This window comes from Vigna angularis, chromosome 10 (genome assembly GCF_016808095.1).
Source record: "Vigna angularis cultivar LongXiaoDou No.4 chromosome 10, ASM1680809v1, whole genome shotgun sequence".
Taxonomy (NCBI): domain Eukaryota; kingdom Viridiplantae; phylum Streptophyta; class Magnoliopsida; order Fabales; family Fabaceae; genus Vigna; species Vigna angularis.
Genome location: NC_068979.1, coordinates 19844548 through 19867692, shown reverse-complemented (window position 1 = coordinate 19867692; position 23145 = coordinate 19844548). Strand labels below are relative to the sequence as shown.

General features: G+C 32.9%; 1 protein-coding gene, 1 long non-coding RNA gene and 2 other non-coding genes across 4 annotated transcripts; all 4 read right to left on the bottom strand.

The window, feature by feature from the left end:
- Nucleotides 1–1169: 1169 nt before the first annotated feature.
- On the bottom strand, nt 1170–1364 carry LOC128194553 (U2 spliceosomal RNA). The gene has a single exon (XR_008245928.1). It is a non-coding gene; the product is annotated as a U2 spliceosomal RNA (small nuclear RNA).
- A 3120-nt stretch (nt 1365–4484) lies between these two features.
- Nucleotides 4485–9816, bottom strand: LOC128194199 (uncharacterized). The gene is made up of 7 exons (XR_008245518.1): nt 9701–9816; nt 9409–9547; nt 9117–9215; nt 7549–8633; nt 7212–7461; nt 6809–7008; nt 4485–5395 (listed from the first exon to the last, which is right to left on the bottom strand). It is a non-coding gene; the product is annotated as an uncharacterized LOC128194199 (long non-coding RNA).
- Nucleotides 8029–8221, bottom strand: LOC128194552 (U2 spliceosomal RNA). The gene has a single exon (XR_008245927.1). It is a non-coding gene; the product is annotated as a U2 spliceosomal RNA (small nuclear RNA).
- Nucleotides 9817–16725: 6909 nt separating the features above from the next.
- On the bottom strand, nt 16726–20945 carry LOC108336123 (uncharacterized). Its single transcript, XM_017572469.2, has 7 exons — nt 20248–20945; nt 20072–20158; nt 19695–19907; nt 19002–19166; nt 18727–18780; nt 18321–18467; nt 16726–17371 (listed from the first exon to the last, which is right to left on the bottom strand). Exons 1-7 carry the CDS (start codon nt 20620–20622, stop codon nt 16994–16996), a joined length of 1419 nt encoding a protein of 472 aa, XP_017427958.1. The 5' UTR covers nt 20623–20945; the 3' UTR covers nt 16726–16993.
- Between the last annotated feature and the right edge of the window lie 2200 nt (nt 20946–23145).

The following is a 23145-nucleotide window of genomic DNA, read 5'->3' as shown; positions in this document are numbered from 1 at the left end:
AAATAAATAAGAGGGTAACTTTATCTAGCTCATCATTGATCCCTTGTGGGAGAAAAACCAAGACCAGGACTAATCTTACTTACAACCTGGGCCTTAGAAGAAGTCTTGGCTGATCAGAAGAGAAGACAATCATCATCAAAGAACAAATGAAAAATACATAACTTTTTTTACAAACAATCTTCAAAGGCAAAATGTCCTCCTTGATTTGTTGGATGAGGAAGGATAATTTCAGCATAAAACAAACAAATAGCTTAGGAAAATCCATAGGATAAGGTAATTATGAAACTCTTCTACTTTATGACAGTCCCAAAGAAACAACTAATCCACCATAGTTTGTTGAAGTAGAAGCTAAGTTTCTTCTTTCTAACTCATCTACTAAGACTTGAAGCAGATAACTGGGATGCTTTCTCCCTATTTCTTTCAAAAACAATTTCCTTCCAACAGCGTTTTTATGGGCCTGAAAATTATTTATCTATAGAGAAGACAAACACCACCAAAGAACAAATGAAATATACTTCAACCATATTTAGCAAACCTCAGGCTTTAGTAATTATATTCTACAAAAATTATAAGCAACCAACCAATTAGAAAATTAAAATAAAAATCATCAGAAATAAAAATAAATAATTGAACTGTTAGGTAGGATGCACCATGCCCTTGCAAGAGTGCAAAAGCAGAAACCAAATAGCATGTTGCTTTGATGGTCCTCTCCCTATTTTACATCCTAAGCTTAAGCACAGATTATGTTACGCCTAGTCAATGGACAAAAGAGGCAGATATGCAGATATCTGTCATCACTGATCCATTGTGGAAGCTGGGACTTAAAATAAAAATACATAATTTTTTGCATCTTCAAAGGCAAACTATCCACCATAGTTTGTTGGATAAGGAAGGATAATTTCAACATAAAACAAAAACATTTTCAGCCGAGTATTCAAATTTTATATCTCAAACTTCAGGTACATGTCAGTACTCTGACAAGTGTGATATTTTACTTGTTATCACCAACCATGGTTGTCCTTCTGCAATAGGATTGATATGCATGCCTAATTAAAGTTTAAGAGAGTGTTTCTTATATATAAATAAATAAGTGTTAATATAATATGTCACCTAGAAAAAAAGTGTTGCAGTCACTCTAAAGTAAAATTGATATTTTACAACTGTTTTGGGTGGGAAGCACCAGCACTTTGCAGAAGTGCAAAGCAAAGGCGATGCATGAGAAACCAAGTAGCAAGCTACTTCGATGGTTCTCTCCCTCAAAATATTAATTTAATATCGTGTGAACTAATAGTCCACATATCAGATATTAAACTGATAAGAACAGATACTACACTTGATCTTAGCCAAAAGGCCGAGAAAGGTATGCTTTGAAAGTTTAAAGTGTTTAGATTTTATATCTTAAGCTGCAACTCCTTGTCAGTATGCTAAATAGTGTGGGACTTCTTAATTTGTGAGTCACATGCTACCAAAATGACTATCTAATATCACCAAACTAAAATTTAGACAGCGGTGAAACTTGAAACTGCTTATAGTCATCCAATTATTTTTCACTTGATATTAGACCAATAATGTTGATCCTTTCCAATAGTCAATTAAGAAGAAAATGTTTATCTTATTATAATTATCAAACTTATTCATCAACAAATAGCAAATATTATGTATTTTAAGTAAAACTAAAAATGTCTTGACATGAACTTTTAGAATTCCACATATTTTATATTTTCTTATTCTAAAATCTTAACGTCAATAATAAAGTCTCGAACTTCCAAGTTAAATGTTGATGATGTTAGGATTCAACAAAGAAAGGGAAAAAGTTGTTTGTAAATTGCTTATAGAACTCAATGGTGACCCCTAGAATAGTGAGTGCTCTAGACTAGGCGCTGGGGAAAAACGTTAGTTACGTGTTTGAAGTTTTTTGATACATTAAGAAGTCACTACCACGATTTAACTCTATAATCTTCTATTAAAAATGTATACAGCAAAGCATAAATTGAATATGGTAGCAGCATGAGATTTGATGTATGCAACAAAGAGAAGCATTAGTGTAGAATTGGGAAGTAAGAGCTTAAATATCTTGGAGTTGTGATACTTATCAGTTCAACCGAAACATTTTTTATTTTTTTTAAATACAACACTTAAAGTTTGTCCAATTGTTTTCTTGATATAAAGTATATTAACCATTAATATAAAAATTATTATTTCAACCTTGTAATGACGTCCTCCATGGATGATTAGAGGTTGATCTTTGCTTGTTGAAGTTGCACAAAGCAGAGAAGAGTGGATGGCAGCGGAATTAACGAATGCAGATAAGGTGTTTGATGAAAGGCGTAATGTATGGCAGATGTGATTTGGTGCAATTTGAAGCCTAGAAAGGAATCCTATCTAGGAAAGGTGGCTAGAGGAGGCTTAGAAGCTCTATCTGACCGTGACTCAGATGAAGAATGGAGCCTGGAGTGATCTCAACAAGGATTCAATACTATATTCATCAAAAGTGTCAATTACAAGTGATGGGTGCTGACTTTATAACCATTCAAGCACCTGGATTTGATCTCCTAAGCTAGCTTGATGATCAGCTGTGATATGTGGATCACATTCCACGTGTACAACACGTTTCCAATGTGTGGGAAGTGCCAAAACTCGTGCTGCACTTTACTGCTGGCTAGGAAGCACCACGCATGCTGGGCAGGAAAAGTCTTGGGCTGAGCGCAGCACAATCCGGAATTCACTCTACACTTGGCCCCAAATGAAGTAAATCTTCAAGGCTTCTTGCTTGGAAGTGTCTTTCAGGTCCTCTTGAAGTCTTCTAATCATTCCTCTAGTGATGAGGCCCTTCATTGCAAGGTGGACCTGGGTCCAAATCATTTGGTTGATCATTCCATGAGTAATGGGTCTTGACTTGCTATTGAGCTTAGGCCTAAGTCATTATCTCCTCTCTTGAGAAGGATTTGTCCTCAAATATGATGGTTCGCCTTTATTACGAAAATATCTAAAATTATTGTAGAAGAGGCTCCTCAAAGTCTTGGGAGTAGGCCATCTTGAAATGATTTTATTCTTGTTGGAATCCACATGAATCTCTCCTAAATGTCAATATGCAATAAGCATAAAACATATTTCTAATTAATTTTATTTGACTCAATAAGATATATAGAAAAATATGTTTAGAAGAAGGTTTCCTAATATTGAAATTTTTAACTTTAATAGAATTAAGAAACCTTTCTTCTTTTAAAAGTTTATTTATGTTTTGAGTTAATTGTAACCATAGAGGTAACAATAACTCAAGTTGTGAATTGCCACATTTTGAAAGTTGTAACATTTTAAAGGATGGAATGACACTTTTTTCAAAATAAAAGTTAAAATTTGAAAACTCAATGACAAGTGGAGAAAAGTTAAAGGATTGAAAACCGTCCCTTAAGAGTCTTGATTCAATTGTGATTGTGGGAGGAAATGTTGCCCTTAATTGCACTTTCTTCGCTTCTTCCATTTCTTTTTCTTTCCTTTGTCTTCTTTCAAATTCTTCTCTTTCTATCTTTTCTTCTTTCTCTCTTATCTCTTGCTCTTTTATTTTCTCTTTGTCTTCCTTTTCTTGTCTCTTTTGCTTTCTCTTTATTTTTCTCTCTTCCTCCTCTCTCTCTCTTTGAGCTATCTCTTGTAATTCCCTCTTTTGTCTTTCAATTTTTCTTGTTTTTTTCTCATCCAAGAGCATCATAAGTTTTTCTCCAAACTTAATTTCCCTATGAAAGAACCCACTTAATTTTTTAATGAATGACTTGCCTTCTTTAATGAGTTCTCTTACAAGCTCTTGGTTTCTCTCAAACGAAGGAGGAACATAATTTCTCCTCATGCAAGCTTTTAATTCACTCCAATCATGGATGAGAGATTTTCTACCTTTCTTAAAACTATATTGCCTTCGGCTCCACCATTTACTTGTATGATCTTCGAATCTAGAAGTGTATATACTAAGAACATAGGATTTACTATTGCTAGCAAAGGATGGATGTAACTAATCAATTTTCCTCTCCTAAGCTAAGTATGATAATGCACCTATGTTCCTACCAAAGAATGAGATATCTCTCTCAGCTTGATAGTACACTCCACCCATGTTATTATTTTCCTCATGTCTTAGTCACCATAAATTGAGCTCTCTGAGTTCTTTTTGTTTTAAAGTGATGATTTCCTCATAATGACTCTCTATTTGGTGAGATAGATGTTCAAACATATTTTAATTTCAAAAGTGTGTTCCTAATTTGAAAAGGTTTAAGATTTCACCAAAAGATAATTTCCAGGTAAGAGAGTTGAGCCAAGGGTTACTTAAGTACCAAGTTTTACCTAGCCAGAATGTCTAAAACTACTTACTTGACCAATTTTGGATAACACATTCACAAGCAAAAGAAAATCCTACGGTGAGGCTTGTAGCTTTGGCTAATAAGACACACTCACCGACTAAGCTATGTGAAATTTAAACAAGCAAGAAAGTTTGCCAAGAGTTGAAAAAGCACCAAGGAATCTTCCATAACACTTGGTCTAAAAAATGGCCTTTTACAAAAGAAAAACCAAAAGAAATTGAAATCTAAAGCAATTACACAAAACAGATGCAAAGCTATGAAATCTGCTGGATTTCGCTGGTCGGTTCTCTTCAACTACTGGGAGTCAGCGTCATGTTGATTCTGATGTGTGTTCCAGGCTGTATGGACAACTTAACTTCTGCTCTTTTGGGCTTCACAGCTTCATGATTCTGGGGTTGTGTTCAGCTGCTGTGATAGTATTTGGACCAAGAGACATGTCAGGGCTCCAAAAAGGTGTTGTTGCTGCTTGTGTCACGGGTTCAGATCACCAACCTACACTGCATTATGCTGTTTTGCATTTCTTCCAGCTTTCTAAATCAATCTGCACCAATGAAACTAACCAACAAACCAGAACTCGCAATGAACGTGGAATAGACACAATTGAATGTTCTATTCTGACTTTCAGTGACATCGAAGATGAGAAAAGTATTCAATTGCAGTCACACAACTCATTTAACCAGGAAGGCAGAATTAATAAACCACTCTCTAAAGAATTTTGGATATTTGCACTTCAATCAGCAACTAAAAGACAGATGCAACAGTTTATTTTCTGGACATAAACGGTAAAAGAAAGGGGTAGGCAGCTTTGGGATTCTCTGGAATAAAGAACGCTGCAATGAATACAGCCACAAAGCTCACAGCTGCAGTGGTGTAGGTTGTGATTTGGGTGCCTTTTATACAACTCTCAATCAGATTTAGGCTTGCTGGAAACCGAATTTCAGGTTGCACTCCATGGTTCGGGTTTGTTGCACGTCCAAAGAGAGATTCAGCCTCCACCACCTAATACACTACCCTTTTCTGGCTTCCTTGCAAGTCTTCTAAGCTGCACCAAACTGCTAATAACAGCCACCACTGACCAATCAATCAGTGCATCAAACTGATTTCTCAAAAGCTGATCAGAATTTATAGTGAAAAACAAAACTATCAAGCCAATAAGACAATCAATCAAATAAGCTGCTTAGGAAGGGAATGCACGCAAATTGATCCTACCAGTGACTCTAGAAAAGAATAAGGAAGCAAGAAAAAAATCAGCAAGTTTGAGCAGAAACAGTTAATTGACTCCAGTACTTAATTTTACGAAAGTGTTTGATAAAATGCCCCAACGAAATTAGTTCATAACAGATAATGTTTTCAGTTTCTGATTTGGAGCTTGTCTTAGTTGGATTGCACAAGGTCTGAACGCTTTTTAAACTTGTCTAGATATTATTTTTCATTTGTTTTGACTTAATCAAAACCTAGCTCTTACTACAATCCAACTCAATTATAAATGCACAAATCAAAAACTCAGTACTACACTGCACTTGCCTCATAAAAATTGACTTAAAATGGTGGTTTCAAAAGGTGAAATTGCACAAAGGCTGATATAACTCGAATTAAACTATCTCAGCATGTTTAAAACATCAAAACAAACTTTTTTTTCACTAAAATGGGATGCAAAACACAGTAATTCGAAAATTAAACTTGCAATAGCCACTTATGCAGTCACATAGCTCAACCTCACCACCAATTTTAAGTTGTAATGACTCAAATGACAAATTAATGATGAGAATGACTCTGAAACAGCAATTGAAATTTCATAAAGACTCTAAGAATGTACTACCAGAAGTCTAGCAATGATTCTAATGCTGAACCAGATTAGAAAAACTAAAGAATTGACTCAATCAATGAAATGCAGTTTCGGCTAACTGCTGCAAAGTTGCTAAGCTATTTTCAAAATGTGCAAATGATTTAGGCTATGCCTTTCATTGATCTTTGTTAGTATGCACTTGCTATTTGTCAGCAGCTCAAAATCCAGAAATGAATTTAACAGATTAATCTGGACTAAAACAGAATTCAACTTCAAAGAATCAATTGAACTGACCAATGGATATCTATTAACCAGCTCATACATTTGAATGTTTCATGGCTTTTGTGGTTTGATAGAGATTACACCAAGGCTCAAACAAAATTTGAAAAGCAAATGCGCAACTCAAATCAGATTTAAGAACAGATTAAAACTGCACCAGTTTTTAACCAATGCACATGACTTAGACAAAACAGAATTTAGAATTCAAAATGAAAATGACTCAGACAGAATGCACCGATTAAAATGATGAAATACACTGACTCAAGGCATAGACACACTCAATGCAATTGCAGAAATCCTTAATGAACAATTGAGAATTCAATAAAACAGTAAACACAAGACAAAACAGGAAATGATGAGACAACACGGATTTGGAAGAAACACTTAGCTCAACTCTAACCTTGACTCTGAATACCACTTGATGACGTCCTCCATGGATGATTGGAGATTTATCTTTGCTCGTTGAAGTTGCACAGAGCTGAGAAGAGTGGATGGCAGCGGAATTAACAAATGCACATAAGGTGTTTGATGAAAGACACTTCCAAGCAAGTAGCCTTGAAGATTTACTTCATTTGCAGGTTAAATCTTGAGGTCTAAAGTCTGAAATGGATAATTTTCAATTTGAAGAGCTATGTATCATCTAACTTTTATGATAGGTTTCTGATACTCTCAACTTCCTATCATTTTATGATGCATATTTTAATTATTCCTAACATGACGGAGTTGCTACTCTGCAGCCCTCAGTGAAGTCAAGAATCCAATTACTGTTCATGTCTACAATAACTCCACCAAAAAACCTTTACCTGGTTCCTGCACTGTCATAGAGAAATCTGGAATAATAGTGTCTTGAATATTTCATCATTTTTGGCCTTCCATATTAACCACCATGCCAAAGCAAAGACCCTTTGCTATAGGTAGTGTGATGCTGCAACAAGTAGGAGCTGTTTTCTGCATTGTTATTGACTTCAACATTAAATTGTTACATCCTAAAATCCTTTTGCTTTTGGGTTGTCACTAAGCAAATAGAGGATGGTTTCTTCACTCCTACCACACCTGAAACAAAAAAGCATAAACTAAAATGTAACCTTTTGGTGCAAATTCACATCATCTATCAAAATTTATAGCTCAAGATATGTTTACCGAAAGACAGGCCTTCATTCCACCACTATGTCAACTTTCCAATTCACCCAATCACTGTAATAGGAATCCCAAGAAACGGCCTAAAGATTTTTTTTCCAAACCAGAGAAAAGCACCACCAAAAATGAAAATTATAATTCAGCCACGTGCAGCAAACTTAATAAAAATATGTAAACTTTTTGATGGGTAATAACACTCTTTCATCAAATGACATACAAATCCATTTGATATGTTAATTTTAACAGAAAATCCAATGAATAAGGTAATTATAATACTGTTCAACCTAATAATAACATTGCCAAAGAAACCAATGCTGAGCCACAAAACCAAGAACAGTAAAATTAATAGGGTAATTATAAAACTTTCAAGCTGAAATCAATTAATTACTCATCAAGTTTTGATGGAGAACAAATAAACAACCATTTAGCCAGAACATAAATTTAAACTACCAGAAATAAGAACAAATAATTGAACTAATTTGGGTGGGATGCACCAGGCCTTGCAAGAGTGCAAAACAAGAACGATGCTTAAGAAACCAAGCAGCAAGCTACTCGATGTTTCTATCCCTCAAAAAATTAATTTAATATCGTGTGAACTAATAGTCCACATATCAGATATTAAACTGATAAGAACAGATACTACACTTGATCTTAGCCAAAAGGCCGAGAAAGGTATGCTTTGAAAGATTAAAGTGTTTAGATTTTATATCTTAAGCTGCAAATCCTTGTCAGTGTTCTGACAAGTGTGGGACTTCATAACTTGAGTAAGAAGCTTCCACGATTTAATTCTATAATCTTGTATTAAAAATGTGTAGGAATATATACAGCAGAGCATAAAGTGAAAATGGTAGCAGCATGAGATTTGATGAATGCAAGAAAAAGAAGAAGCATTAGTGCAGAATTGTGAAGTAAGAAAAGGGTGTTCATCTTCCATCAAGAACCCCGCTGAAGACTTGGCTGTCTCCACCTAGTGATGCTTCCCATTCTGTGGATGACATAACAATCTCTGACAATGCCACAACTATCTCCCTCATCACAGGCCTGTCGTTTGGATCTTCCCACAAACACCAATGAGCTACTTCTGCCATCTGCAAAGCCAAATGTTCCAAATAACAAAATTATGAAAACAGAAAAAACAGTCTTGTGAAAAAGTGATATAACTATTTTATGTCAGCATAATATTAGATTAAGGAAAGCAACAGCATTATTCTATCCCCTACATTATCTCTAAAGACACACAATAACTATGTTAAAGGAGTGATCATTATTATCTTTGATTATTATCTATGAAGTTTTAGTCAGAAAATGTATCCTAATTTATGATAAGATTATAAATAAAATCCCTACTATCTTTGAAGCATAAACTTTTCATGGGTGCTCTTGACTTCTTAAAAGGAAAAGTTTAGATTACAGCCTGTAAAAGGTCTAATTTACAGGTCCTCCGGAGTGAAACTGATATCCTCAATTACTAATTTACTGCCTCTTAAAAACAAATATCTGTCAAAACTATTTTTTTTTTTTTATATTTCCATTGAGTCCACAGAGAGATAGGAACTTCAGGTAAATCTAACCTTGTAGACATCTTCCATGGGATAGCTATGCTGAAGATTCCCATCTACGGCATCTGCTAAAGCATTCTCTGGGTATTTATTTCTGAAAATTTGGCTAACCTGAATGTGATGAAAAGAAGCCTTTCAAATAATAATAATAATAAATGTTTGAGTATTAAGTCAACTGCAGAGTTAGATTTCTCTGAATAAAAGTGAACTAATGATTTTTTGGATTTCATTTTCAAAGTACATACTCTCAACCTTAAATTCTATTTCTCTTTTTAATGTTCTATGAAAAACGAGTTTAACTTACAACTGTAACAAGGGATTTCATATTGTTGGCTTGTTGGTTGTCACGAAATAGTGCACGTTTCCCTGTTATCAACTCTGACAGAACCACCCCAAATGCAAAAACATCTGTTTTTATAGTCACTTGAAGCTCCTTAACAGATCTAAAAGGAGCAAAAAAGCTATCAAGTCAGAATAAAATCAACTGGTGTGTAACTTTTTTTGACATGGGTTTAAGTGTATAATGGTAGCAAGAAAATTAATTCTGTTGAATACACCAGAAGAGTGTACTTATGATCTGAAAGCACAAAACCTACTCTGGTGGAAGGTAGCCCGGTGTTCCAACAAGCCTTGTTGCTATGAATTCTTCATCATTGGTTCGTTCTACTAGCCTTGCGAGGCCAAAATCTGCTACCTACGTACAAAAGGCCAACTTAATGGATTGATTTTGAACTCAGTATAGAGACTTTGGTTCAAAGTTTTCTCAACTCAGCTTTACGAAGAAATAAAATAAATTCATCCCCAACAATTTCTTACAAGACAAGTTAAATTCAAAGGGACAAGTACAATGCTTTAAAACCTTTGTTGTTTTGTTAAACTAGCAGTGTTATAATATGTTTATTATGTGATAACATGAACAGCTGATTTATTTCTATAACTATGTCAAAGTGCTATAACTATTTTGTCAAAATAACATTAGAATAAGGAAAGCAACAATATCAAGCTATCCCCTACAATTTATCCGAAGACTCAATGACTATATCAAAGAGTGGTCAAGTCAACTCAAACCATAAGTCGAGTCAATTTGACACAAGTCAACCTTGACTTTGAGGATGATCCAAACTAGTTGAGACTAAAGATCAATCCAAGTTCTGGACCAAAAAATTAAGTAGAATTAGTTTGAATCAAAAATCAAGTCGAATCACCCTTTTAAGATTATTTAGGACTGGATTGAGTTAGTCCATGAGTCATGGATCAAATTAACACATGTGATAAAGAGGAAGTGACTAGTTATGAAATCGCATTATTTTTCTAAAGAGATTTCAAATTATATTGTTTTAGTTATTTGAAATACCTTATTAAAAATTTTAAGTATAACTTTTAACTTCAATTTGATTTTCTCATTCAAACAACTCATTTTATTTTGAATAATTTTAAATTTACTAAATAAATTATTTATTTTCTCAAATTACATCATCCAAGCACACTTTTAAAGTTAAATATAGTACTATTTACATTCCAAGTTATTATTAAAGTATACTCTGGTTTTCCTATTTATAAGACTAAAAATATATGTAGAATACATGATATTTTTATTATCATAGTCGAGCTATGTAAGCTCATATTCATATTTGAATCGAGTCATTATAAGCTGATAATTGAGTCGATTCAATCTAAGTCGAAGGTCAAAACTAGTCATCTCTAGTTACAGCTTGAGACGAGTTGAGCTCCGCCAAAGATTGAAATTAGTCAGTCTGGATCGAAGTTCGAGTCAAGTCAACACAAGTCGAATGTTAAACTTAGTAATTTAAGTTGAAAAACAGTCTGAGTCAACTAGGACAAAGAGTCAATCCAAGTCGGTGCAACCTGAAAGGTTTAGCAAAGTTGGCTTGCACCAAGGATAGAGACGAGTTAACCAAGGTTTGATCCAACCTTATTTACCTTTATCATCGAGCAACTCACATATTTAGCCCATAAAATTTTTGAAGCTAGTGTAACTTTGAGGAGTTTATTTTTCGAGGACTTTTTATTATATTAGTTTTTTTTGCCTTAATCTATGTTAGTCGAGATTAAAACTTGTGGATCGGATTGAGAGTTCAAGAATCAATCTTATAAATAAAATGGAAATAGTAACATCAAAACTGTCTTTTTAAAAATATAAAAAATAATAATGAAAACAATAAATCAATTCTATAAATAGAAACCAAAAATATTATTAGGCCTAATCTCTAAATATACTAAAATAATAGATAGTTTCACACTAAAAGTATCCTAACTTTGTGTTAAATAAAAAAAAAATATTATATTGAAAATATATGATAGTCAGCATATTGAGAATTAGGGATGGAATGGTAGTGGGACATAATACTCTATCCCGCCCAGATCCATCAATATAGTCCCTACATCTTCATATGTATTGACTTTGGGTTCAATTTGATTAATATGCTGCTGCAGAGGTCATTTACTCCTTTGTCTATTAAGTCAATGGTCTTTTATCATATAAACCCCTATTTGTCATTCAGTCAATATTTTCTTTATGCCCCTTCCCACATGATTAATAGCTGCTTTTATTTCGCATACTTTCATATTCATTCAACATGGCGTACATATATCAGTAAAAACATAACATTATCAGTGAGTATGATGTCCACAAATTAAGTATATCATTGTAAACTACACTACATGATTGTTCCTCGGTCACCCCTAACATTACATATAGATAATGTTTTATTAATATCATAAATATTTATTACAGTTTAAACAGCAGGGAGAAAGATTAAAAAAAGAAAATTGTAAAATAATATGTAAAACAGAATTTACTATATATTTTACATCAAATTCTAATGAATATGCATATAAACAGTTATTATTTAATAAGAAGGATTATCAAATCAGCCAAATATAAGATGTGTTCTCATGATATAACGATTTTATTTATTATTATTTGCCATTAGTAATTAGGAATACACATTTTTTTCTCTAATAGTAAATTAAAAAAATTATAATTATATATGTGAGATGTTTGAAATAAAAGAATATAATAATATTATATACAAAAAGGAGTTTTGGATAGAAACGTAGGAAACTGCACCTCTCGTGTTCATATTCCTTTCACGCCAACTTCCATCCAAACCTTTTTACCTCAACCTATTTCTTTCAATTTATTCTTCTATTCACTTCTAATTCTATTTCAGACATCAATTGAAATGGACCATTGAATAAATGGAGGTTTAAGAAGAATTTTGAATAAATTGAATTTTTAAACCGACTAAGGTTCTATATATTCTATTAAATCTTAGTTTCGTAGTGCTTTTGTCATGATCTTAGTAAAAAAAATTAGTAGTGATGCTTTCAATTTAATCTATTTTATACTGAAATTTAACTCTATTTGAATACTTTACATTAGGTATTTAAAAGAGATAAGAATGTCTCTTAGGCTACAATAATTTAACTCATTATTTTGAGATAAGAAAAGCTAATAAAAGTTTAGACTTCTTTTTAAATTTTATGATTATGAATATATTGTGATATTAAACTGAGTTGTGAAAGTCATTAGGCTGTTTTTATTAAGTTGAACTTCATTGATTGCTATATTTTAGAGAAATAGGAATGAATAAAATGTGTGGATTTGAGTATGGTGTACAAACTAGTGTAGTGGTGATATCTATTTTTGATTTTGAATTTAATGAGTTTATTTGGATACAAGAAGTAAAATAACTTAGATACACCATAGGAGCAATCTCATATACATTGAAATTTTTGAAGTTATGTAACGTCGTTGAACATGATTTTAAAATTGTTGGTCTAAAGGAAAAATAAATTTGAGTAAGCTTAAGGGAATGGAGCATGGGCACCAATTATATATTGTTGTGTATCAACTATAAAATAAATTACAAAAGTTCTAAGGGTTGAGTGTTGGACACCAAATAACCATCGTTGGACGCACAAGAGGGTAGTGGGTGTCGAATTGTTGTCGTTGGGTGCGACTTGGAACTTTAGTTCTAGGGAGCCCTGATTTTATTTTTGCTAGGTGATAATGACATATTTTACCATGATTTCAATATTGAATTAAGAGAAAATGTCAACTCTTAGTTTTTTGTCTTGTAAATCCTAGTTTTCTTTTAGTTTATTAAGTGGTTGCATCTTAAGTTTTAATAAGATAAATTGATCATTAAGCCCTACTTTTATATGCTTAAGTCAGTTGGAAGAAGTCTCTAAATCTAATGAAGGCACTGGAACCCAAAGAAAGCAAGAAGAACAACAAAAATGAAGAATCAGGACTCTGCTGAAGTCGTGCACGAGCGCCCTTTCTCCATGGCCGTTGGAGCGCATTACACCATTTCTAGCTTGTGTCCTCTGCCTAGGGGCTCGCGCCCTCTACCTAGGGGCGCTTGAGTGCCACTTTTTTGACTGAGCGCAACTTTTGCTAATGTGATAGATTAAGCTTATTTAACCCTAAAACGCGAATGGGTCGATATCTTTGGGCACCAAAACATGATTTCTCTCTGTTGGAGCACTTGGAAGCAAGCTCGGAGCTGTGGGAACAACCCTTCTTCATCCTTGGGTCTTCATCTTCTTCCATTTCCAACATTTGTAAGCTCGAGCTCTCTATGACAATGAAAAGCTAATTTCATTCTTGTTAGGGATTAATGTGACCACAAATCTCTTATGTAAATTATAGTTGATTTGAATGATTATATGTGTCTTTCATTGATTGTTAATGTTTAATTCCTTCACTTAAAGCTTGTTATGATTTGATCAACCATGTTATGATTTTGGGGTTTGTTTGATATTGGGAAATATTGTGTGAATTTGGAACAGGATTAAACACCTAAAGGAAATAATATCTAGGGATAGAACTAGGACCTTTGGTTGTCTTGAATCTCAATTCTTAATGCGAAAATAATTGTTAGTTTTTCAAGGGATTAAAGTCTAATAAGGAAGTCTAGGCTCTTTCTACCAAGGGATTGAGTTTGAGTAAATTAGTAGATTGACATTGGCATATTAATGAAGAGGAAGTGATTTTCCATGCATAAGAGTGAAGTAGGTGAAATCATCCCCCAACAATATCATTCCATATCATTTCTAATCTTATCCATTTCCAAGTGTTTGAGTTATCAAATATCACTTTTACCATTTATGTTTCATCTTTACTTTAATTGCATAAAAACCCAAAAATATGGAATCATTCTTTAGTCTAAGTTAGTTAAAACTTATATGATTGTTTGGTGACACAAGTCTCTTAGGAAACGATATCCAGTGTCACCGATTTATTGCTCGAAATGATTTGATACACTTGTCAAAGTCTCAACACTAGGCGATAGTGAGATCTTGCTAGGTAGAAGTTTGAGAAAAAATAGTTTGTTTTCAATGTGTTTTAAAAATATTTTGTTTTCAATGTGTTTTAAATTAATTAAAGGTATTAGGAGTGAAATATGAATTTTGTGTGAATATTGTGAATGTAGTGACTCCTAAGGAGGGAGTACTAAGTTGATGTGATGTGATGTTAGGTGGTGTATTGAGAGAAATTTTGTAGAAACTATCTTGATTCTAATATTATCATACTCGTGTAGAGGCAAATATCTAGTTATGGGAGTCAAAGGAGGTTCTTGGCATCTAGAGCTTCAATATAAAATAAAATCAGACCTAACAAATGTGAAAAACTTACCATGGTCATACTCAACAGGAATTTATGTCCCATATATATATATATATATATATATATATATATATATAAATAATTCCTGAGTGGTAAGAGTAAAATATGTTAGGTGTAGATTTTTTGAGTTTGCTTGATCTTCTAAAAATAGATTTAAATGTTATTTGAGCTATGAGATCTAGTCGTGAGGGTTGTGTTGTGATTTTTGAGTCCTAAGGATTGTATCATATGATACATATTTGCTTCTTATTGTTAACAAATAATCTAGAGTTGAAAATAAAATTTGTTTGTAAGATAACTATTGTTGTTGAATCGAATTTTATGATAGAGATGGATAAAGTTTGATAAAAGAGTAGAAGATTAAACTTGTATGTTTGAACTATTGGCTTATGTTTCGAGGATAATTTTAATTATGTAGTATTGCTTAATTTTCATTAGTTTACCTTTTGCTTTGGTGTTGTTATGATTTTTACCTGTAATGATCATATATTATACATGAATAAATGATCTTACACATGGTAGTGAGAAACATAAGTGAACTTGTGAAGTTTTCTTTAGTTATATTTCTGTAAAAATATAAATGAAATGTATATTTTAATTATGTACTTTTGTATTGGGTACAACTTCTTCTTGGTTAAGTTAGTTTATTTTTGAAAAAAAAATTCATATACAATGTACATATTTATATATTTGTGTGTTTAAAGGATATGGTGTGTTATTAGTTATGTAACGATATAGCTAGTAATAATGTATATGCTAATTAAGGTGCTTATAATATAATTACCAAATAAGTGATTAATAATAATAATTAATAAATCTTAAATAATTATACAAGAGAATAAAAATGTTTAAATATATGCCTTAAAAATAATATAAATTTTTAAATTACATAATAATTTTAAAACTAATTTAATATTTAAAGATACGGGATATATATCCATTTTTATATTCAATTTAAAAATTAAATATTATTCACATGTATAATTTTGAAAAATCAAATATTATTTATATACATATAAATACTTAATTAATACAAGAATTTTACGTTCAAATAAAGATAAATTTAAACAATATCAAAGATATATTCATTTATTATATTAATATATATATACACATTAAAATACTTATATAATGTGGTAGACATAAAGTTATCTTTTACAATAAAATTATTAGATAAATAATATTTTTTATTATATATTATTGTATGAGGTGAGATTCACCTATTCATAAATTTATTGTTCAACTCAACTATAATGGAAGGTATAAAATAAAATTTAATAGTTTGTTATCAAGTAATACAACCTCGTTACATCCCTAGCGCCATTATATTGAAATGCTTGACAAAATAAAATTAAAACAGTGCAACTACTCTTCGATAACGTAAAGTCCAAGATCTCTGTTGACTATTTCCGAACTTTGACTGTGAAGCTGCAACTAACAACAAAGCAAACTTTTAAATTTCCTATACTAAATACTTCTAATTAAAATTTTCCCGCAACAACAATTATTTAAACTTTTTAATATTAAACTTCAAATAACTTTCAAACTATATAACAATCCAAATATTTATTTTAGTATTCGTGTGAGATTATTGACAAAAAGTAATTTATAGTAAAAAGTTATGAAAGTTTGATTATCTAGTTAACTACTGATTAAACGATCATACGATATATACAATGTATATATTGACTTAAACATATAAATTCTGTTAATCGAATGATCCTACAATACATTTAGTAATGTTAAAATCTAACCAAACATTTCTTCATTTAATTTTCAAAATAACATCTCCATTAATAATATTTCTAGAAATGTATTATCATAAAACAAACGTTGAGAATAGTTTTAATCAAGACCAAGCATAGTTCAAATTAGAGGAAGAAGAAAACTAGAGAAGAAACAATCGTGATTTTAACCAGTAAATAAAATGAGGAAATAAAAAAAGAAAAAGGGATAGAATGGAATAGAAAAACGAAGAAATATATTTACTATTTCTCTTTAAAGATTTACATAGGAGTCCAGGTGGTAATGGTATAATCAATGGGTGACTGGTTAGTCAAAATAAAAAAAAAATGTTGATTAACAAACAAATGTAAATTAAATATAAGAATAAATGACCCCATGACCCAAGCTTCTTGCATGCCCTTGAGAAGGAAAACCAATGTCACCCAAACCCAAAAATGACCAAATATAAAATTAAAGAAAAAAAAATTTAAAAAAATTCATCCCCTTAGGGACATCTCACATTTCTCCCAGGTCCACCATAGTAAAAGTAATTCCCCCAAACATTATTAATCCCTCCTTGAATGTCATAGCAATTGGGGTGATCTGCTAGAACCCTAAGATTTGACAAGGGTACCAAGTTGTTGTCCCAATCCACAACTTGCATATTCCTAAAGTATGAAGCTTTTCCAAACCCTTCACTTGCAAAATGACCACTACCCATTTGGGTTGAAGTGTGAGAGCCTGATTGCCTTGAATTCACCACTTCTCCACCAAATTGCACCATGCTTGCATGATCCCTCAGGTGTGTGAACAAGAACGATGGCCAATACCCGACTAAGATTCCGGATCCGAATTCAAGCCACCAATTCCCATGCTTTGGATCCTGTTCACGAAAAATGAAGCATTACACCAAACCTTCAATGTCACCTTTTGTTGCAAACTACTCAAAGATAGACATAATTATGAATAGCAACATGTTAGCCAGGTTGGTAAGTGAAACGGGTCAAAAAGAGGGGAAAAGAAAGGTCGTGAATGTTGGGGGAATAAATAAGCCAATTTTTAGGGTTTTGTTAGAATAATAGTAAAACCAAGATAAAAAAAAAAGTGAAGAGAATCTTGAAAAGAAGAGGAAATACAGTTCATTATTAGAATTCACAGTGCATGCGTGTAATGTCCCAAAGTATTAAAGTGAGTAAAGTGGCATGTTAACTGAGACATGACATAGGACAAAACTTTGTGCACCCATCACTTTATTCTTCCTCTTTTTTTAGCTACTATATCTTCACTTTTATAAAATTTAAAATAATTAATTATCGTATTACCATCAAAAGCTTAAATTAATCTTCCCTTGCTTCTTCTACCAGTCTATATCACAAAATTCGATGGCATTTGCGAGACTTCCCAAATAATGGAGACCCCACCATTGACTATTTTTAAATCCATTTTATTAACTTTTTTTTTTTTGGCTCGTTTGGGATTTTGACTAAGAAATTCGAAGACTTTTCTGAACCACAAAAGTATTCAAATCGAACGGTAGGCACAGTGTTCTGTCATAAAATCTTTTATATCATTTAACAGGGACCCATCCTCAACCCATCATGTATGCCACATAAAAGATTAACCTAAACTAGGATATAAACAAACCCTAAATGGCTTAATCCGTTTTATATGACAAAGTTTAACTTTTTCAGTCAACAACAAAAACAGCGCATAATCACCAAAACAAAAATTAACATAAAGTAACCCAAAAAGAAATAAATGGAGACTTCTACACCAAGTTCTCAATGAATAATCATTTTTTGTGATCAATTCGTAAAGAAACACCAAATTACCTTCCAAATCAGCAAACTAATATCAAATTGCCCACCGGCATAGGAAGAAGTTGGAGAAATTGCAGCCCCAATTGCAATTCTATTGTTAGTTTGAACAAAACCTGAGCACAGTAAATTGTAGCATCCAGTTGCTTGATATGCATCACTCTGTAAATAATAAATACCAATATTTTTCATCAGTTTCATTCTTTTAATAACAATAACAACTGTAGTATGAACCATGCTCAATTTTGTCCTTTAAATTATAATCTGTATCCATGATTTAACATTATAATAAATGAAATAATCTGTTTGACTAGAAACATCATAGCTTATTAATATATGATCTGCCTTGGAGTTTAAGCAAGGATCACAATAAACATATAGTATAACTGTGCACCCATTTTCCTTGAATGAGTTTTCTTACCGTCCAATAAGTAAAGAATCTGGGGTATCTGTCCCCATATAGCTCAGGGCTGACCTGCAGCAAAATTAATTGAAATAAGTTTGGTTGTCCAAAGCATAATATTAAATTCAGCGACGAAAATGAATGGTAGGTAGTTGAGCATGGTATCTGTGTTTTGAATGCTATTGGTAACCAAAAAGGATACAGTGGTAGAAATTATTGAAGGAAAATGAGTATGTTTGTGTAAAGAAAGAGTTGATTAATTAAGGTGCAGTAATGGGTGAATTGAAACTTGCCTGCCAACCAGCTTCAATAGTGTTGAGATCATCCCCAAATGAACCAGATATGACCCACATTTGGGACAGGCTGAATTCATCCTGATTTGCCACACGGGGTGCCCACACGTTTATGCTAGCCTTTGCTCCATAGTACTGTTCTCCACTCACATACCCAACTGCATGCTGTGCAGTGCACCAACAAATACTATTGTTAGGTTTGCAGGTATGTCAAAATGAAACTATTTGTTAGGTCAGTTTGAAGAGTTGCTAGAGGAAGCTAGGTTTTTTATTGTTACTTTTCTATGCAAGATAATGAGGGTTTAAACTTGATGTTGAGTGGTTTGGTTAAATTTTTGTATACAGGGTAAAGTTAGCTGCAACATACACAAGGATGAAAAGACCACTTACTTTGGAGTAAGTGAAACATTACTAGCTGAGGAACCATGGAATTCTGTGATTGCCATAAAAAGGAAAAGGTTGAAGTTTCACAGTCGGAAGAAAGGAATAAAAATCCAGCTAATCAAAATTATTTTTTGGTGCTTTCATCGCTATTCTTAGCTTCATTGTGAAGCATGGTGAAAAACAAAACATTTAACTCCCATGTGCTTGCCTTAATAGTTTCTGCTAGAGTTGTTTGTTAATGCCTTCCTTTGGTTTGGAAAAAGGAAAAAAAGAAAGGTAAAGAAAAGAAAAGAAAGTTTCAGTACATACCTCGTGGCCATTGCTGCTGGTGTCCCTTCTAACACGCCTGCTTATTTTCCTTCCAAATCTGCTTACAGAACTAGCTCTTAACATGTCTTCTTCTTTTGTTCTTCTAATTGGAATTGTACCTTCTGGACATGACTCCCCTGACATGGTCCATAGCTGAAAATTCTCACTCAATAGGTCCCTTTGGTTATGACCTTTAGGCCTTTCGGGAGGATCCTGCACATGATATGAACGAACATCTGCACTTTAATTCAAATTTCGCCCTAACTTCAAATAATAAATTCTATGTAATTCAAATTTCTCCTCACATCAAATAATATATGCAAATTTAAAAAAAAAAAAGAAACTGTAAGAAAATGTCTGAGACAATTAACAATTACCAGTGGTTTGTGTCCCTTCAACATAGGATGATCAAAAGCTGGTTGCTGATGAGACACCACACAGTCTATTACATCACCGTCAGGACTCTGGTGGCAGCGAAAAGAAGTTCACCGTGTTACGGTAAAAAAACAGGGGAGAAAACAAGGGACGTGAAAAGCAAGAAGCTTTGGCTGACCTGAATTGTCTTAACAGGGGGCTTGTTGATTTGCTGAAGACGAGTTCTTATGATGTTCATCTTGTGAACCTCTTCTTGCGGCTTAAAAGTCTGATTGGCAACTGGGGTGTTGCCCATTTCTGAGGAACAAACAGGACAAAGCAAAGAAGCAACAAGAAGGAAATGTACAAGTATGGAAATGATCGGGGAGCTCAAACACAAGCTAAAATTCATGCTTGAGAGATCTGTCTTCCTTGTTTCTATTGACAAATCCGAGTGAGTTTGTTCACATTGGCCTTGTCTTCTTGTTCTTGCACGAACAAAACAAAAGTGTGTGTTCCCAGGCTTTGATTCTTCCAGGGGAAACACGTCTCCCACCAAATCTATCCAACACATGGCGAGTATTCTAAGAAAGGCTAATTACTCCTTCACCATCTTCAATGTCTTGGAAGCACACAACAACTTCCTTCTATTCTCTCTCTGACTCTCTCTTGGAGTTTAGTGCTCAAGACTTGTGAAACTCGGGTTTTGTTACTGACAACTACAACTTCCAGGTGCTACCTGATTAAAATAAAAATGCACAGGGTTGGGGTTTCTTGAAGTTTTGACCATGTGGGGTGGAGTACTTATAAATGCCAGAGTAGTGATGAAATCATGCCCAATTTAAAAACTCCAAGAAAGTCTGAGTGCAAGAGGGGTGCATGAATCATGGCTCATTTAAAAAAGTTGTGTGTGTGTTTTTTTACACAGTTTTTCCTTTAGTTACCATTTTGGTCTTTAAGGAATGTAATTATCACGGTGTCCATTAGTTTGGTTGTTCAATACAATCAATACTAATAGGTTCATTAAAATGGTGGTTTAATGTCAATTTTAACATTAAATTAGTTCTTTAATATTAGTGTTTATGGTGAAAGGACCAAATATTGACTTTTTTAACATTGGAAAATTAAAATTAAGAGTTAATGTTACTTTCTTTTATTGTTCAAAGTGAAAAAGTAAAGATTTTTTTTTCAGGTTACAAGAATGCATTGGAAAGAAACTGCATTTTTGAAATATAAGAAATGGATTATTGAAAATTATGTCATTTTGTAGTGGTCAATCATGAGGGTAGTTTCGTTTTTATCTTTAACTGCAGAACAAATGGTGGTAGGGCTTTCTATTTTGAAGTAAAAAATTGGAGAAGTAACCTTGTATCAGAAAAGGTTAAAAATTTAGACACAAGATGTACTTGAAGGTATCCAAATTGGTCCTAAGACAGTTTGGTGGGAGGGAAAGAGAGGAAGAAATATCGAAGTCAGAGAGATATAAGAGGACATGTTTCCGGTCTCCAATACAAGAACTGAAACTTTAGCTTTTGTGGTGTTAGTTTTTTGGGGCAAAATGGGACTGATGATTTCTGTTATTCTTTACTTTGTGTCTCAGGACTGATAGGAATTACGATTTATTTGGGTTCTCTATTTGCTTTAAGGCTCTTGCTTTCCCACTTCCCAAGATGTTCTATTATGACTCACCTGCTACCACATTTTTCCATATTCCCTTTCATAGCAAAATTTCAATACTCTTCAATCCAATCTATAACCATCCTCGAGCCTATTTTCATTAGCTGCAACTTTGAAAACAATGTTCTATCTACTTATACCAAACTAGAGAGATAGCAGATAAGTATAATATGCATATTTTATGTATGTTTACCTGAAATCCTCAGTATTTGAAAGTGTACCATACTTTGATTCAACCCAATTGAAATCAATTTAAAAGGATAAAACTTTCCAGCTTTTCACATATCTTTGATAATAACTCTTACTAAGTATTTTGAACAAACAGTGTTTGACTAGTTTTTAAATATTTTAATTAATTGAATATTCTAATTTATGTCAATGACACTGACAGTTTAATTTTTGTAATTTAAAAGATTAATCGAATTGTTTTACTAAAATTAAAGTTTATCATTCTTTAAGACCTTTTATATATGTCTTTCAAGAAGTTACATGAATTTGCATTAGTGAGAGTTGAATTGGTAGTAGGAAGGTCCCCAACCCAATTGGCACGCGCAGACCTGGCATTGTTCACTACATGTTTAAGCACAAACTCATGAGATGCATGCGTGTCATGGTTTGTCCATGGTATTGGGGGCTCAATCTTTTGGGTTGTCGTTAATTAGGTGAACCCCATCCAGAAAAAAGAACAACCACTAATAATGTTTACCAACGTAACTACCTTAATCAAGGACACTTATCATATGCTCTATGCTCACCAAATTCTTCTTATCATAAAAGGTCTTAGCTTCTTCCACTTTTGTAGATTATAATCATTTTGTCTTTATGTTCCGTTGTTACTGTGGTGCACCCCTACGTAATCGAGTGGCTGGTCAAAATGCTAACCATCACTTTTAACTATCCTTGGTGAGAAGGAAACATTGGGGAATTATTAAGGAGAAGGAAAATTAATCATGAAAAAGCTACATTTTGCAGTTAATTGTATGAACTAGGAAAAAGCTATATTTTGCTGTTTTCGTCATTCATAGCTAATGGCTTATTTTCATTGAAAAAAGTTGTACCACTGACACCCTTTAAGAAATTCTGAATATACTATTTCCATCAGTGCTATTCTCACAAGAATAACTACTTTTTTTTAAAAAAAAAATATTATTAATGCATCTAAGATCTTTGTTACCTAGCTTTACTGTTAAAACTCAACAATTATAATTGAAAGTAAAACATAGCTTAAGTAACTTACAGAACATATGTCCTCAGCCAAAATGATTAGTACCACCAAAACATAATTGATTTGAGCTAAGACAGAGTATGCTACCCTTCCTAGGGGATGTAGCTCATAAACCTTTGTAAGACATTAGGGACTATGATTCAAGGCTTCATTGGCACCAAAACGGATGTTGTCTTTCTTTCACAGTGTTTCTCT